Consider the following 18,183-nt stretch of genomic DNA (forward strand, 5'->3'; position numbering starts at 1 on the left):
AGCCTCATTGAGCCAAAGCCCTCCTACTCTGACTCCCTCTACTCGCACACCCGTTCTATAAAGCTGTCTCTTTTTTAAATTCTTCCTGCCAGTCTAACTCGCTGACGTCCACGCACCTGCTCAGCCTCACCTCGATCAAACCGCTGAAGAACAAATTAATTCATTTTAAATTCTTTCTGCTGGTCTGACTCGCTGACGCCTATGCGCCTCTGCTGTCGTGCCTCGATCCTAATTCTAGGATTCTAGTAATTCTACTCCTATGTCTTATGGGCATAAAACTCCAAATTACACTGAGGATCCAGCATTATCAAAGTCTTCAATCATTACTCCCATGTCAGTAATTAACAGGGTAATTGAACGGAGAGATAGAATGTATTTTTATGACTCATTCATTCACAGGATGTGGGAATGGCTGACATCACCTTTGCAAAGATGACTGTAAGCCACAGTGGGGAAGTGCCGCGGTTCATGTGGTAAAGGTGCCAATGGGCACGGAGCTCCAGGATATAGACCCAGCCATGATGAAGAAACATCAATATATTGTAACGTAACAATGTGGATGGGAAAGTAGTCAGTTTAATAACACGTTTGCAGATGACACAAAAATATTGAGAAAGATAGTTTCAGCTGTAGAGTGATGTCAACAAGTTGGTAAGATAGGGAGGGAAACACAAACTGAAATTTAATTCTGAAAGTTGATAAATCAGATGAATGGTAGGATTTTACTACTAAGGAATGGAGGGACCTTGTGGTACATGTCTAAAGATCGCTAGAAGCAGCCACACAGATAGATGAAGTGTGAAAGAAGTCATTTGGGATATTTTCTTTCATTGGCCAAGACAAAGAATAAAGAGTATATAAATGTTTTTTTTTTTGTTTTTGTTTTGTTTTAATTGTGTTCTTTCTTGTATAATGATGTACAATTTATAAGGACTCAAAAGTACAAATCTGGAGAATTGTGTGCAGTCTTGATCACCACACTATAGGAAGGACATGACTGCGCTGGAGAGGAGATTTACCAAGATTTTGTGTGAGATAGAGTACTTTAGCTGCAAGGAAAGGCTAGATAGGCTGGTTTTGTTTTCCCCAAAGCAGGGAAGGTTGAAGACTGACCTAATTATATAAAATGAAGGATATACTGTAGACAGGATAGATAGTGGGAAACTTTGACCATTAGCAGAGGTATCTATAACCCAAGGGCATGGATTTACAACAAGGATTAGGAGATGTAAGGGTACTTAAGGAAAATATTTTCATATGAAGTATGATTAATGTCGAGAACGCACTACTTAAGGGGGCAATGGAGGACAATACCCTCACAATATTTAATAACTGTCACCATGGAATGCGAGGCTATAGGCCGAGGGCTGGGAAACAGGATTAGTGTAGAAAGGTGCTGATCATCAGCACAGATACAGTGGATCAAAGTGATGCACACCACGGCTTATAAGCAGCTCACTAAAACCTCCAGATAAGACCATAAGACGGCACTAGCGTACAAGGCTCCCTTGGTCAACACCTTCCAGATAGCTCATGAAAATGTCTCCTTCACTTTTTTTATGTCTGTCTTTCACTTTAAGTGTGTTTCTGGGACTGTTAGAGCCCACCGTTTACAGTTAGAAGATGGTTTGAGTGAGCCATCGCTTTGCTGTGTCTGGGAAGGTTCCAGAAAGCGAGCGCAAACTAGGACGGCTTCGATGCAAAGAAACTTTGAGACAGCGCAAGTCGATGTTTGACCCCATTTCATCAGTTAAAGCATCCATTAATCACTGATTAAACCTTCAAGGAAGATTGGGACATCGAGACGAATGCGGAAGGCAAGCGAAAGTTCAGCGCTGACTGCCGGACTTTTGATTGCTGCTGGAGAAGGAATCTGTGAGCGTTCTAGCGCTGTGTGGCTCACTGTGGCAGGCGGTTAGGCCTCTCTGCCTCTTGTGATGTCCCTCTCTTCTGATGAATGTCGGTGATATTGTAGGATGGTTGAGTGAGTTCTGCATTTATGGATTGGACTATTGCGTTTATGGACTGTGGAATTTTTCAGACTTACAGTTTTTATATTCTGTCTTTTTATAGCCAAAATCTTTTCTGTTTTGTTGTGCAAGGGGAGGGTGTTTCGGGGTTGATGTTCGGTTGTGTTCTATTCATTTTTCTGTGTGGGGAGGGTTGTATTTTGGGAGTTGATGTTCCTGTTCCATTTTGTGCGGGGGGGGGAAGGGGGAGTTCATGATCAGGATGCCTTTCTTTTTTGTGTGGGGGAGGGGTTCTGGATGACTTTCATGTCCTTTCTTTGTTTCGTGGCTATCTGGAGAAGACAGATATCAGAGTTGTATTTGGATATATGCTCTGATAATAAGTGAACCTTTGAAGACATAGGAGCACAATTAGGCTATCTGGCCCATTGAGTCTGCCCTGCCAATAGATCGTAGCTGATCTATTCTCCCTCTCATTCCCAATCTCCTGCGTTCTTCTCGTAACATTTACTGATTCATTTATTCACGTATTGAGGCACAGCGTGGAATAAGCCTTTCTGGCCCTTCAGGTCGTGCCGCCCAGCAACCCCAATTTAACCCTCACCTAATCACAGGACAATTTATCAATTAACCTACCAACCATTAAGTCTTTGGACTGTGGGAGGAAACCCGAGCACTCGGAGGAAACCCACACAGTTATGGGGAGTGTGTACAAACTCCTTACGAAGAGCAGCAGGAATTGAACCTGGATTGCTGTTACTGTAAAGTTTTCTGCTAACCACCATGCTACCATGCCTACCTACTTTTTTTCCCCCAATTGTACTCTTTCTGGTATAATGTTGTACTATTTATGCTTTCCCTGTGAGTGCCACTTTAATGATGCTGCTGCAGGTAAGTTTTTCATTGCACCTGTGTATGTGACAATCAGTTTGACTTTGGTAGCTACACCCTACAACTCAGTCAAAATGAAATACAAAGCTCGTTTCTCGACATGTGCTTTCATAAGAGCATAAGAAATAGGAACAGGAGTCTGCCATCTGGCCTGTCGAGCTTGCTCCACCATTCAATAAAATCATATCTGATCAGGCTGTGGACTCAGCTCCACTTACCGTCTTTACCCCACAACCCTTCATTTCCCAGCAATGCAAAATCATATCTAACTGTGTTTTAATTAATGAGGTAGCCTCTACTGCTTCACAGATTCGCTCTTCTCTGGGAAAAGCAGTTTCTCCTCATTTCCATCTTAAATCTATTCCCTTGAATCTTTGGACTATGTCCCCGGCTCTAGTCTCAATTTACAGTGGAAACAATTTTCCTGCCTCTATCTTAATCTCTACCATAATCTTTCTAAAAGATCACCTCTTCTGAATCTCAGTGAGTATAATCCAGGCGATTCAATCTCTCCTCGTGGGTGAAACCCCTCATCTCCAAAACCAACCTGCAGGACCTCATCTGTACTGCCATCAAAGCCAGTACATCTTTCCTTAGGTAGGGAGACTAGAACTGCATGTGGTACTTTAGGTGATGCCTCACCAGCACGCTGCACAGTTGTGGCGTAGCCTCGCTCAACTCACCCGTTTGGTGTTGTCTTTTCAGGGATGCTGCTTTGGAACTGTGTTGTGCTGGTGATGGTGGGCTCCGGTCATCACTACTTGTGGAAGTTGTCTCATCGTCCCTGGTGTCCAACAAGGACCGCTTGTATGAGACGAGTGGGAGCCACCCCTCTCCACCCTCTGCTAACATCTGGTCTGTTATGAATCTCTCCAGGTAATTGAGTCTGAGAGGAAGAAAAGAGTGGTCAAAGCCATTAAAGCCATTAAAGAGAAAGTCATACAGTCACAGTACACTACAGCACTCTGTGCTGAACTATTGATCTGGCTAATCCCATCGACTTCCTCCCAGACCATAGCCCTCCATACCCCTCCCATCAATGTACCTATCCAAATCTCTCTCGTATTCCACTGTATTTCCCAACAATTACCAGAGTCACCCCCAACCTTCAGGGGCACGGCCCTCTTATCACAGCTAGCATCTGCAGGAAGTGCTGTCTCATGCATCTGTCTGGGTGATGTCCTCTTCTCACCACCTCCTTCGGGCAGGAAATACCACTGAAGTCCCACACCACCAGGTTCAGAAACAGCTACATTCTTACAAGCTGCAGGCTCGTGAACAGACCGCCACAACCCTCGGCAACAGAGCACAACGGATCACCTCGTGAACTACTAGGGACTTGTCTTCACTAGTGTCTTTGTTTATTTTTTTCTTGTACTAAGGTCCTGTTGTTACACGGTCTTTTTTTATCTCTATATAGTATAATTTGATGTATAATTCATATTTTTGTGCATAGTCTTTACCTACAGGCCTCTGAAACAAGTTTTTCTTTGTAGCTGTATCTCACCGTACCTGTGCACAAGATAATCAACTTGAGCTGATGAGTGGGATTGACTTGTTTACAGAGTTATGAGGAGTAGAAACAGGGTGAATGCTTGCAGGTTGGGTGGGACTGGACTGAGAGGTCGTAGGTTTAAAATTATTTAGTTACTGCCCCTAATGAGCTGGTGTTTAGGGCAACAATGAGGGTCCTCCCTCTCTGGTGGTGTTCAGCTCTTCCTTCATCATGTCAGTAGCTTCCTCTCAGTTTTCACTACTGTCAGTCATGCAAGTCCCAGCTGGAGACTCAGGAATACCATCACACTCAGATGTAGAAGGATTCTTCATTGCTGTTTCCGTAACAATTTTGTTTTACCAGTCAAGGTTGGTAGCCCTGAGATGAACCTCCAAACCTGGAGGACCAGTGGACCACTCTTGGCCTGGCCTCTATCTTTTGACCTGTTTAGCACAGGTGACCCTACCAAGAGCCAAAGCATAAAGCCCTAACTCCAGCCAACATAGCTCTCTGGGTCTTTGAGACATGCAAGCCTTCAAAACACAACATCAAGTTTGTGGTCCCTGGAGGATCGGCTTAGGGTAACACACACATAAAATGCTGAAGGAACTCAACAGGTCAGGCAGCATCTATGGAGAGGAATAAACAGTCAATATTTTAGGCTGTGACCCTTCATCAACATTTGGTATGTGTTATTCTGGATTTCCAGTATTCCTTGTGTTTATTACCTGCCCCCTGGTGTTCTGAAGCCCCAATTATAATTTTACAGCACAATCTGATAAGCCAAATTCCTGACAAACCACAGTTTAAACATTCCTTCCTGAGATGTACTTTTGTTTATAAGTTTAGGGTAAAAGGTGAAATAGGAACATGAGGGGATCTTCTTCAGTCGGAGGGCAGTGCAAACGTTGAAGAGCTGCCCACTGAAGTGGTAAATGCAAGTTCAACCGTAACGTTTAAGGGAAATTTAGATCGGCTGTGTTCTGGGTGCATGGTCTGACTAGGCAGTCAGAGGACTATTGTTTGACCAGGCATAAATTAGGCTGGCATGAACTAGATGGGCCAAAGGGCCTGATTCTAGCTAGTAGTGTTGTACGACTCTATCACTCTAAAATAAACACAATGACACAAGTGAAAGTTGCGAGAGAGTAAAATTTACAGTACTGTGCAAAAGTATAATAAGGTGGATGTAAAAAAACTCCGTAAAGTGATGATACTTCCAAAAATAATAAAATGAAAAGTCTCTATATATCAAAAAATTTCTATAAAGAGCAGTAAATAGTAAAATAAATAGCACTAAATAAAATCAGTATTTGGTGTGACCACCCTTTGCCTTTAAAAGTGTTTCAACCCTCTTAGGTACACTGTCATGAAGAAAATTGGCCAGCTGATTGTTCTAAGCATCTTGGAGAACTTGTCACAGTTCTTCTGCAGACTTTAGCTGTCTTGCTTGTTTCTATCTCTCCAGCTAATCCCAGAAAGCCTTAATGATGTTGAGATCAAGGCTCTGTGGATGCCATACTGTCTGAAACCAGATTAAATAATCTAGCTTACCCAAGACTTTTGCACAGTACTGTATATAAGATCTCCCCTCATTCTCCTGCATTCTCGGGAATTAACCTCACCAACATCTTAAACAATTTTGCTACTCACTGTATATTATGATAATTTATGTTAATTTGAGTTTATGTCATTTATATTCATCATTTAATGTACTGCTGCAAAACAAAGACTCATTTCCATGGCATTCATGTCCTGGGCTTGTACTTGCAATGCTGTAAAGAAATATTAAAAAATCATCATTGTGGAATGTTTGTAGTCTATATTGGGCTTGAGTGGAGATGGTCACAGTAGTGCTGTGAGTTCTATGTACTGACTGGATGACCATGTTCTTCTATAAAGAGAGATAACAGAAATTCCAGTTATAAACTCAGAATAATTGCTCCACTTACACTGTTTTCTTGTCTGTTCTCAGCAGCTTTGAGGAAAATTCACTCAAGATATCCAGGAATGGCAGATTAGGGGGAGGCTGATTCTTACCCTTTGCATTGAGATCGCTGAAGGCAAATTCAATGCCGTTTCTGTCAAAAGAGATGATGTGCAACGGGTCAGAAACGAAAGTACAAGATGGTAATATAAAAATAATTCTTAAAGGCAGAATGACTATTCGTAAACAAGACAGAAGAAATAGGAAGAGACGTACTTGTGCAACATGGCCATTGCTTCCCTGGTTTTCAACTGGTCCAAGCCAAAGGTCAGCGAGAAGCGCCTGGCCAAGTCCTTTATACTGATGAACGGCTGAAACCATCTGGTTACATTGGAGCCTTGAGCTTGCAACAGTTCACTGAACAGCTGTAGTGACAAATGAATTAAGGAAAACATAAAGCCAAAGTTTCCAACTCAAAATTAACTGTAGAATTACAAAATGGTATTTTTGATAGGTTCTTCATCCTGTCAACTGCAAGAAAATTAATTTTAAGAAAAGCAACCAAAGCTACGTCTCAGCTTCCTCAGAGGCTAAAGAAATTTGGCATGTCCTCGTTGGCCCTTAACAATTTTTAATTGATGCACCATAGAATGCATCCTCTCTGGATTCGTAGCGGCTTGGAATGGCAGCTGCTCTGCACGTGACTGCAAAAAGTTCCAGAGAGGTGTGGGCACTGTTCAGCACATCTTGGGAAACGGCCGCCCCTCCATGGACTTTGTCTACACTTCCTGGTGCCTCAGTAAAACAGCCGGTATTATCAAGGACCCCACCCACCCTGGGGATTCTCTCTTCTCCCGTCTCCCATCAGGCAGAAGATACAAAAGCCTGAAGGCACGTACCACCAGGCTCAAGGACAGCTATAACCCCACTATTAAAGATTATTATAGTAAATAATATGGACTCTTGATCTCGCAATCTACCTTATTATGATCTTGCACCTTATTGTTTATCTGCACTGCACTCGCTCTGTGGCTGTTACACTTTGTTCTACATTATTTTTCTTCTTTTACTTTGTTCTACCTCAATGTATTGTGCGATGATCTGATGCGTATGAACAGTTTGCAAGACAAGCTCTTCACTGTATCTTGGTACCTGTGCAATAATAAACCAATTTCAATTTCAACCTACGTGTTTATGAGAAACTTTAACTAAAAAGTAAAGAGTAAATAGAAGTTGAAATTAGGCATTGCCAGCACTGGCTGAGTTTAAAGATTAATTGATTTATTTTATTAATTTATTTAGTGATGTAGTGCAGAGAAGGCCCTTCCAGCCCTACGAGCCACACCCATCAACCTTACAAACCCTTATTAACTCTAACCTAATCACAGGACAATTTATAATGGCAACTTAACCGACCTGGTACATCTTTTTGGACTGTGGGAGGAAACCAGAGCACCCGGGGAAAACCCATGCATTCCACACAGGGAGGATGTACAGAGGCTCCTTACAGAACAGCGCCGGAATTGAACTCCGAACTCCGGAACGCCCGAGCTGCAACAGCATTGTGCTAACCGCTACGCGACAGTGGCGCCCATTGACTGCACCGAGCAAGGACGTGTTTCAGAACAAGGCAAGCGCCTGCAAATCTCAGTTGCAATCGAGTACGTGGGTAACAGGTAAAACAGCTGGTCACAAACACAAGAAACTTGGCAGGTCCGGCAGCATCTAAATCAATAAACAGCCGATGTTTCGGGCTGAAAGTGTCTGTCATTTAGAGAATGTAATTCACATGGTCATACAACAGTACAGTACAAGAACAGGCTCTTCAGCCCATCATGACTGTGCTGACCATAATGCCAGTTTAACTAATCCTATCTGCCTGTGCATAGTCCTTCTGTCCCCTGCCTGTTCACAAGTTTGCCTAAACATCTATTAAACATTGTTATCGTTTCTGCTGCTACCACCTCCACTGGCAGCATGTTCCAAGTACTCTGTGTAAAAAAACTTACCTTGCAAATCTCTTTTGAACTTCCCCCCTCTAACATTAAATCTATACCGTTTAGTATAAAGACTCTGACAATCTGCCTTGCTTTTTGTTAAAATAAGTGAAAGTCACATTAAGATTGGACATACGAGGGGTGATTGATAAATTTGTGGCCTAAGGTAGAAGGAGTCAATGTTAGAAAGCCTAGCACATTTATTTTTCAACATAGTCCCCTCCTACATGTACACACTTAGTCCAGCAGTCGTGGAGCATACGGATCCCTTCTTTGTAGAAGTTGGCATCTCGGACCTCCAAAAAGTGGTCCTCAGCAGGGGTGATTAATAAGTTCGTGGTCTAAGGTAGAAGGAGATGAGTTATACAGCTCTCGTTACATGCACGTGCAGTTCAACTTTTTTTTTTTGCAGGAAGTTTTAAGTTAATAACCCATGTCCTTCTACCTTAGGCCACGAACTTATCAATCACCCCTCGTAAATTAAAGATTGCAAGAACTATGATCTACCCTAGCACACACGCATGTATATACACACACACAGCCAATGCAATTTTCACAGGGCAGCAATGACGTATACCAGAGGACAGCCTTTTAAGATGATTGGAGGAAAGTTCAGGGGAGTTGTCGAAGGTAGGTTTTTGTTTACACAGAGACCGGTGGGTGACTGGAATATACTGCCCAGCATTCCAGACAGCCGTGATAGTTGAAGCTGACACATTTAAGAAACTCCTATGTAGGCACATGGATGAAGCAAACAAATGGAGGGTTAGGGACACGAGATTCTGCCCATGCTGGAAATCCAGAGCAACACACACAAAATGCTTAAGGAGCTCAGCAGGTCAGGCAGCATCTATAGAAGGGAATATACAGTCAACGTCTGGGTCAAGGCCCATGATCATGAGCTGTGTAGAATGGAAATTTGATCTGAGAGTAGGCTAAAAGGTCGGCACAATTTTGTGGGCCAAAGGCCTGTACTGTGCTGCATTCCCTGCTCTATGTCTCATCAGAAAGTTGCTGAATTACTGCGAGTAGCTTCACTAGATGTTCTAGAGCTTATGAGCTCCCAGCACCACCTACCCAAAGGTGGGTGATGGAGAATGGACCGCTGGCCTGCTGGGTGCTGCTCACATCTCCAGGATTTATACAACAAAACAAAAATCACTGCACACATTTATGACTGCAGAGATTTATCCCGTTCTCAGCATGGTAAGTAATCCAGCAAGAAATTCAACTGCGCTCAGCTGTGGAAGTTGAATCAGCAAATATTCCTGCTAGGAAGAAGACAAACAGCCCATCAGGCTGGTGCAGGCTCCTTCAGTCTTTCTCTACAGCCATTTTTATCCCTTTTCAATTATATTTTCAATTTAAAGTTGTACCTGCTCCCAGATAATGTAACCTTAAACATATGCACATAAAGACGCCTTTGAATCCTTGGGTCCATAATGGATCATAGACAGCACAAGCCAAAGGGTCTCTTCACCTTTATACTTTATTGTCACCAAACAATTGATACTAGAACGTACAATCATCACAGCGATACTTGATTCTGCGCTTCCCACTCCCTTGATTACAGATATTAAATATTTAAAACATTAAAAATAGCAAAAATTTGTAAATATTAAAAATTTAAATTATAAATCATAAATAGAAAAATGGAAAGTAAGGTAGTGCAAAAAAACCGAGAGGCAGGTCCGGGTATTTGGAGGGTACGGCCCAGATCCCGGTCAGGATCCGTTCAGCAGTCTTATCACAGTTGGAAAGAAAATGTTCCCAAATCTGGCCGTACGAGTCTTCAAGCTCCTGAGCCTTCTCCCGGAGGGAAGAGGGACAAAAAGTGTGTTGGCTGGGTGGGTCGTGTCCTTGATTATCCTGGCAGCACTGCTCCGACAGTGTGCTGTATAAAGTGAATCCACGGACGGGAAATTGGTTTGTGTGATGTGTTGCACCGTGTTCACGATCTTCTGCAGCTTCTTTCAGTCTTGGACAGGACAACTTCCATACCAGGTTGTGATGCACCCTAGAAGAATGCTTTCTATGGTGCATTTTTTTTTAGGGACAGGCCAAATTTCTTTAGTTTTCTCAGGAAGTAAAGGTGCTGGTGGGCCTTCTTGGCAGTGAACTCTGCTTGGTTGGACCAAGTCAGGTCATTTGTGATATTGACCCCAAGGAACTTAAAGCTTTTGACCTGTTCCACTTGCACACCATCGATGTAAATTGGGTCGTGCGGTCTGCTATTCCTTCTGAAGACAACAACCAATTCCTTCGTCTTGCTGACGTTGAGGGATAGGTTATTGTCTTCGCACCATGCCACCAGGTTCTTAATTTCCTCTCTGTACTCAAACTCATCACTATCTCCCTGTAGTCCTCCAACTCGTTCCCTCTCATCAACTCCTCTTCGGTTCTTTTTATCTTTAACCTACACTAAGGATTCCTTTTTGCTTGTTTTTGATCACTAACCTACACTAATGGCTAAATTACAGTAACCAATTAGCATACCAGCAGAAAAACCATGCAGTCACAGAGAGAACATGCAGACTCCACACGGAAAGCACCTGAAACTGGATCTGTGGGGTGTTGAGGCAGCAGCTCAACCAGCTTGCAGCCCATTAGATCACAATGATTGCACAAGGAAAAGAAACCTGCTTCCCTAGTGCAGTGTGTAAGCTAGTGTTCATATCCTTGTGCAGGAAAATGATTACAAAAATGCAGGTAACTTCATGTGATTGTGGCTTTATTAGGCACTGGCGAAGCCTCACTCTGGGTACTGCGAGCAGTTTTGGGCCCCTTATCTATGAACAAAAAGTGCCGACACAGGAGAGGGTCCAAAGGAGGTTCACAAAAATGATTCCAGGATTGAACGGCTTGTCACATGAGGAGTTTTTGATGGCTCTGGGCCTGTACTTACTAGAATTCAGAAGAATGAGGGGTGACCTCATTGAAAGCTATCTAATGTTGAAAGCCTTGACAGAGTGGATGTGCAGAGGATGTTTCCTATAGTGAGGGAGCCTAAGACCAGAGGACACAACCTCAGAGCAGATGGACGTCCTTTTAGGACAGAAATAAGGAGGAATTTCTTTAGCTGGAGAACGGTAAATCTGTGAAATTCATTGCCACAAGCAGCTGTGGAGGCTAAGTCGTTGGATATATTTAAGGCAGAGCTTAATAGATTCTTGATTAGTCAGGGCATGAAGGGATACAGGGAGAAGGTAGGAGAATGGAGCTGAGAGGGAAATGGATCAGCCACGATGAAATGGCAGAGCAGACTTGATGGGCCAAATGGCCCAATTCTGCTCCTATATCTTATGGTCTTATCTAGGGATACACTGCAAGTGGGGAATGAACTGCTGCCTCTTTCAACATCAAACATAGTCTGGTGATCTCAAATGATTTCATAAGAGATTCTCACCTGCTTTAAGCAGTGAATCAAAGTCATTGCACACTGTATTTTGTCATTCTGCCTCGTCCTGCTGAGTGTTTCCTTAATGATGTCTCCATAGTCGTTGTAATACTAGTGAGAAACAGACACATTTTTAGTTTGGACTTTCAGTACATCTGAAAGTAATAAACCAACTTAATAATCATTTACTAACTTGTAATACTATATTCTGCATTGCTTTTCCGTTGTATTATCTCAGGGTACTGATGTGATGAAATGATCGGTTTGAGATGGTGTGCAAAACAATGTTTTCTTCACTGCACTTTGCTACACGTAACAATAGGAGATTAATTTACCAACTATTTGCTGATTTTATCACTAAATCAACAAAATTAATTATGAAGCCATAGGCGAGGCTGTTTTGTGAGTGGGAAAGATGTCCCTGTGCAGTCAGGAATCAAAGTTCTAAGTAAATTTATTAACAAAGTATATACATGTCACCATAGACAACCCTGAGATTCATTTTCTTGCAGGCATTCTCAGTAGCCATAATAGAATGAACGAAAGAGCACACCAACAGGGTGAACAATCAGTCTTTAAAGGACAACAAGCTATGCAAATATATAATAATAATAAATGAGCAATAAATATCAAGAACATAAGATGAAAAGTCCTGGAAAGTGAGCCCATGGGTAGTGGGAACATTTCGGTGATGGGCAAGTGAAGCTGAGTGAAGTTATCCCCTTTGGTTCAAGAGCCTGATGGTTGAGAGGTAATAACTGTTCCTGAACCTGGCGGTGTGAGTTATGAGGCTCCTGAACCTTGTTCCTAATGGCAGCAGCGAGAAGAGAGCATGACCTGTGTGGTGGGAGTCCTTGATGATGGATGCTGCTTTCCTGCAAGAACACTCCATGTAGGCATGCTCAGTGGTAGGGAGGGCTTTACCCGTGATGGACTGAACCATATCCATTACTTTCTAAAGGATTTTCCATTCAAGGATATTGGGTTTTCCATACCAGGCTGTTATGGATCCAGTCAATATACTGCTCACCACACATCTACAGAAGTTTGTCAAAATTTTAGATGTCGTGCTGAATCTTCACAAACTTCTAAAGAAATAGAGGTGTTGCCATACTTTCTTCACAATTACACCCGCATGCTGGGCCCAGCAGGTCCTCTGAAGTGATAACACTGAGGAATTTAAAGTTGCTGACCCTTTTTACCTCTGATCCTCCAATGAGGACTGGCTCACGGGCCTCCAGTTTCCTCCCCCTGAAGTCAATGTCTTGTTGACATTGAGTAAAAGGTTTTTGCTGTGGCACCACACTGCCAGGTTTTCAATCTGCTTCCTATATGCTGATTCACCACCCCCTTTGATTCAGCCTACGACAATGGAATCTTTAGCAACCTTAAATATGACATTGGAGCTGTGCTCAGCCGCACAGTCATAAATGTAAAGCAAGTAGAGCAAGAGGCTAAGCACACAGCCTTGTGGTGCACCTATGCAGTTGGAGATTGTGGAGATGTTGTCATCAATCTGAACCGACTGGGGTCTGCAAGTGAGGAAATCGAGGACCCAATTGCACAAGGAGGTTTTGAGGCCAAGGTCTTGAAGCTTATTGATTAGTTTTGAGGGGATTATTGAACACTAAGCTGTAGTCAATAAAGTGCCTTCTGATGTATGCATTTTCACTGTCCAGGGTTGAATGAAAAGCCAATGAAATAGCATCTGCTGTGATCTGTTGTTCCGGTAGGCAAATCGGAGCAGATTCAAGTCACTTTTTAGGCAGGAGCTGATAGGTTTCATCACCAACCTCTCAAAGCACTTCATCACTGTGGATGTAAGTGCCACTGGTCCAGAGTCATTGAGGCAGGTCACCGTGTACTTCTTAGGCACCAGTATAATAGAAGTTTACTTGGAGCAGGTAGGTACCTCAGACTGCCAAGGTGAGAGGTTAAAGATCTCAGTGAACACTCCAGCAAAGATCTTTAGTACTCGGCCAGGTACCCCATCGGGGCCGGATGTTTTCTGTGGGTTCACCCTCCTGGAGGATGTTCTCTCGCCAGCCTAAGACTGATGTCACAGCATCATCGGGGGCTGTGGACGTTTGTGATGTTTTGATGGTCAAAGCGAGCACAGGGGGCACTGAGCTCATCTGGAAGTGAAGCTCTGTTGTCACCCATGTTGCTTGATTTCACTTTGTAAGAGGTGATAGAGCCGAAGCTCTGCCACAACTGTCAAGCATTTTCATGATTCAAGTCTAGTCCGGAATTGCCACCACCTGTGAGTTGGCTTTTCGGAGACCTTACCTAGACCTTTTGTAACTTTCTCAGTAGCCAGACTTGAATGTCTCCGATTTGGCTCTCAGCAGATTGTGGATCTCATGGTTCATCCTAGGCTTGGAAAAGACTCTGAATAATTTTTTGGGGACATAGTTGTTGACGACTGTTTTTATAAAATCCGTGACAACCATGGTGCATTCACTCAGCTCCACAAATGAATCATTGAACATGGTCCAGTCCACTGATGAGACAATCCCATAGGCGCTCCTCTGCCTCCTGCAGCTATCTCTTCGTTGTCCTAATCTCTGGAGCTTTGCTCTTTAGCCTCTGCCTGTATGCAGGTAGGAGAAGGACAGCCAAGTGATCACATTTACCAAAATGCAGTCTGGGCATGGAACAGTAGACATTCCTTATCATAGTACAGTAGTGGACTAGTGTGATGGGACCTCTGATGCTACAGGTAATATGCTGATGGCAATTGGGCAGGGTTTTCTTCAAACAAGCCTGATTGAAATCCACAACTATGATGTGAAAAAGACTCAGGAGCTGGTGGTAGACCTGAGGAGAGCTAAGGTACCGGCGACCCGTTTCCATCCGGGGGGTCAGTGTGGACATGGTGGAGGATTACAATTACCTGGGGATACGAATTGACAATAAACTGGACTGGTCAAAGAACACTGAGGCTGTCTACAAGAAGGGTCAGAGCCACCTCTATTTCCTGAGGAGACTGAGGTCCTTCAACATCTGTCGGACGATGCTGAGGATGTTCTACGAGTCTGTGGTGGCCAGTGCGATCATGTTTGCTGTTGTGTGCTGGGGCAGCAGGCTGAGGGTAGCAGACACCAACAGAATCAACAAACTCATTCGTAAGGCCAGTGATGTTGTGGGGATGGAACTGGACTCTCTCACGGTGGTGTCTGAAAAGAGCATACTGTCTAAGTTGCATGCCATCTTGGACAATGTCTCCCATCCACTACATAATGCACTGGGTGGGCACAGGAGTACATTCAGCCAGAGACTCATTCCTCCGAGATGCAGCACAGAGCATCATAGGAAGTCATTCCTGCCTGTGGCCATCAAACTTTACAACTCCTCCCTTGGAGAGTCAGACACCCTGAGCCGATAGGCTGGTCCTGGACATTTCCTGGCATAATTTACATATTACTATTTAATTATTTATGGTTTTATTACAATTTAATTATTTATGGTGCAACTGTAACGAAAACCAATCTCCCCCGGGATCAATAAAGAATGACTATGACTATAATATGAAACGCATCACGATGGACTGTTGCTTGTTTGGTGACGGCATCATGCAGTATCTCAAGCGCTTGACTCGAGACGGCCGCTGGTGGTATGTGAACTGCAGACATGGAGGAGAACTCTCTCGGTAAATGGAATAGTCAGCATTTGATTGTTTGGTGTTTGTGGTCGGGGGAACACAAGTACGACAAAGCTGCCGCATCAGAGCAGCACAGAGAATTTATCATGAAATACAGACCTCCACCTTCTCTGAATCAGCAGTTCGGTCCGTCCTGTGAAACGAGAAACCTTCAGGTCTGATCGCCATATCTAGCATACTCTGAGTAAGCTATCTCTCAGTAAAACACAGAATATAACAATTTCTCATTTCTCTGCGATACACCACCCTTGCGTTTAGGTCTTCAATTTTCATCTCCAGGGACCGCACACTTGCTAACAAGGTGCTGGGTAGAAGGGGGACTCAACCCTCTGCTGGGTTAGAATCCCCCTACCCCCTCCCCCCTCCCCACCTCATTTCCAGCCATGGCAACGGACCTTCATCGGCTTAAAGGTGCTGTACCTGCTGCTTGAGGGTTAAGTTCACCGAGTCCTTCAGAAGCTTGTGAAATCTGTAGTTCATTAAGTCATTTCAAAAGTACGTTGCATAAAAGGAAATTATATGCTGCAAACTGCAGTGAGAGCAGTTCAAGTGCTATATTTAGACATGTATCCTTTTCCAAGGATCATTGTAAGCCTAAGAAAAGGAAATTCTATTTGGTATCTAATCGTTCTGCTTTTCCATGAGCCAGTGTTCATATTTGCTTTTTCATTAGGCAGCTGTTATTTATCTGAAGAAGACAGATCTCACTGGCAAAACACAAAAAGATTGTACAGATGTTGGAAATCCAGAGTAATACCCAAAAAAAAAGTGCTGAAGGAACTCAGCAGGTCAGGCAGCATCTATGGAGAGAAATATACAGTCAACGTTTCGGGCCGAGACCCTTCTTCGGATCTGGATAGAAAGGCGGAAGAAGCCAGAATAACATAGTGGGGGCGAGGGAAAGGAGTACAAGCTGGCAGGTGATAAGATAATCGGTGAAATCAGGTGAGGAGGAAGGTGGGTGGGTGGGGGAGGCAGTGAAATAGGAAGAGGAAGAGGTAAAGGCCTGAAGGTGAGTACAAAGCTACGGTCGATTCCTATCTAGATGTAATGCTCACACCAGTCCCGATTTGTCAAAATGATTCCAAGACTTGCAGAGATTGATGATGAAGGCGGCCTTGTATTCAATTTACATTTCCTGGAGTGTGCAACAGTGACCCAATGGAGTAATTTAAAATATTATGCAATAGATATACAAAAGCTTCCTCCCAGTGGGGGAAGACTAGTTCAAAGGGGTATAACCATAAGTTCGAAGGTCAGTAATAGAGGGTTATACACAAAATGCAGATTGGCACTTCCATTGTATCCTGGATAACGGACTACCTAACTGGCAGACCGCAGTTTGTGTGGCTTCAGAGCTATGTGTGTCAAACATGGCTATAAGCAGCACTGGGGCCCCACAGGGGATTGTATTACCTCCCTTCCAGTCTACCCGGTATACCCCAGAATCTACATACAACACTGAGTCATGTCTTCTGCAGAAATTCTCTGATGACTCAGCAATAGTTGGTGTATAAAGGGAGGATGGGAGGATGAATGCAGGGCCCTGGTAGAGGACCTTGTCAAATGGTGAAAGCTGAATCATCTACAGCTCAACATCAGTAAGACAAAGGAGATGGTGAAGGATTTCAGGAACACTGGGCCTGTACTGCTCCCTGTTACTATTGATGGTGAGGACATGGATGCGGTGAGGACCTACAAGTACCTGGGGGTGCACTTGGATGACAGACTTGAGTGGAGCACCAACACAGAGTCGTGTACAAGAAGAGCCAGAGTTGCCTCTACTTCCTGAGCAGACAGAAGTCCTGCTGGAGTATGTCAGCCTCTCCTCCATATGTTCTACCAGTCTGTTGTCACCAGTACAATCTTCAATGTGGTGGTGAGCCAGGGCAATGGCATCAACATGGGTGATGCCAACAGGCTCAATAAACTGATTAGAAAGGCTGGCTCTGTTATAGGAGTCAAACTGGACGCACTGGAGGCTGTGGTAGAGCAAAGGACCCCACGGATAACCCTGGCAATTCCAGACAATGTTTCTCACCCCCTGCATACCCCTTTGGCTGAACAGAGGAGCACTTCTAGTAATAAACGAAGACAACTACACCACTCCAAAGAGCGCTACATGAGGTCATTCCTACCCTCGGCCATTAGGCTCTATAATGAGTCAACCTGTAGCTGGGGAGGTGATGACCCCCTCCTGTTAGGCTGTTTGAGGTAACTTATTTTTTTATTCTTTCTTACTTCTCTTCTAATATTTGTATATCTGTGCACTTGTAATGCTACTGTGACACTGTAATTTCCTTTGAAGTCAATAAAGTATCTATCTATCTACCTAAGATGCTGGAGAAACAGCAGACCAGGCAGTATTGACAGCAGTAAAGAATAGATGTTTTGGGCCGAGACCCTTCATCAAGACTAGAAAGGAAGGGGGAAGAAGCCATCTTATTCTGGTTTGATCCCCTTCTTTTCCAGTAGTGATGAAGGGTCCTGATCTGAAACGTTGACTGTTTATTCCCCACCATAGATGCAGCCTGACCTGCTGAGTTTACCCCGTATTTTGTGTGTGTTTTTCCTTCTGTTTACGATTTACCTCCACCACTCTCCCAACCCATCCTCTGCTTTCTGCAGCGATCTCTCTCTCCCTGATTCCCTTGTCCATTCGTCCCTCTCAAATGATATCCCCCTTGGCACTTATCCCTGCAAGCAGCGTAAGTGCTCCACATTGCATTTACCTCCTTACCATCAACTCGACCTGCAAGTTAACCTTCAGGGAATCCTGCACAAGGACTCCAAAGTCCCCTTCTACCTCTGACTTTTGTATATTCTCTCTGTTTAGAAAACA

The 18,183-nt window shown here is 43.7% G+C and overlaps 2 protein-coding genes across 4 annotated transcripts in view; one reads left to right on the plus strand and one right to left on the minus strand.

Annotated features, from left to right (window-relative positions):
- Positions 1–7,436, plus strand: part of ppp2r3b (protein phosphatase 2, regulatory subunit B'', beta) — a 134,072-nt gene extending 126,636 nt beyond the window's left edge. Inside the window, exon 17 of the transcript XR_011886550.1 lies at positions 6,332–7,436. The gene's annotated coding sequence lies outside the window, so the exon portion shown is untranslated. The remainder of the gene's footprint in view (positions 1–6,331) is intronic.
- The window catches only part of LOC140200037 (cohesin subunit SA-2-like), a 153,328-nt gene that overhangs the window by 12,006 nt on the left and 123,139 nt on the right, over positions 1–18,183 (minus strand). For 2 of the 3 annotated variants that reach the window (XM_072262689.1, XM_072262690.1), the window contains exons 27-30: positions 11,687–11,788; positions 6,560–6,708; positions 6,309–6,437; positions 3,545–3,747 (exon numbers count right to left, since the gene is read on the minus strand). In XM_072262689.1, coding sequence (XP_072118790.1) covers positions 3,545–3,747; positions 6,309–6,437; positions 6,560–6,708; positions 11,687–11,788 — 583 coding nt within the window. The remainder of the gene's footprint in view (positions 1–3,544; positions 3,748–6,308; positions 6,438–6,559; positions 6,709–11,686; positions 11,789–18,183) is intronic. The other variant, XM_072262691.1, reaches the window with a different exon arrangement.

The sequence above is a fragment of the Mobula birostris genome, chromosome 7, assembly GCF_030028105.1.
Source record: "Mobula birostris isolate sMobBir1 chromosome 7, sMobBir1.hap1, whole genome shotgun sequence".
NCBI classification, from domain to species: domain Eukaryota; kingdom Metazoa; phylum Chordata; class Chondrichthyes; order Myliobatiformes; family Myliobatidae; genus Mobula; species Mobula birostris.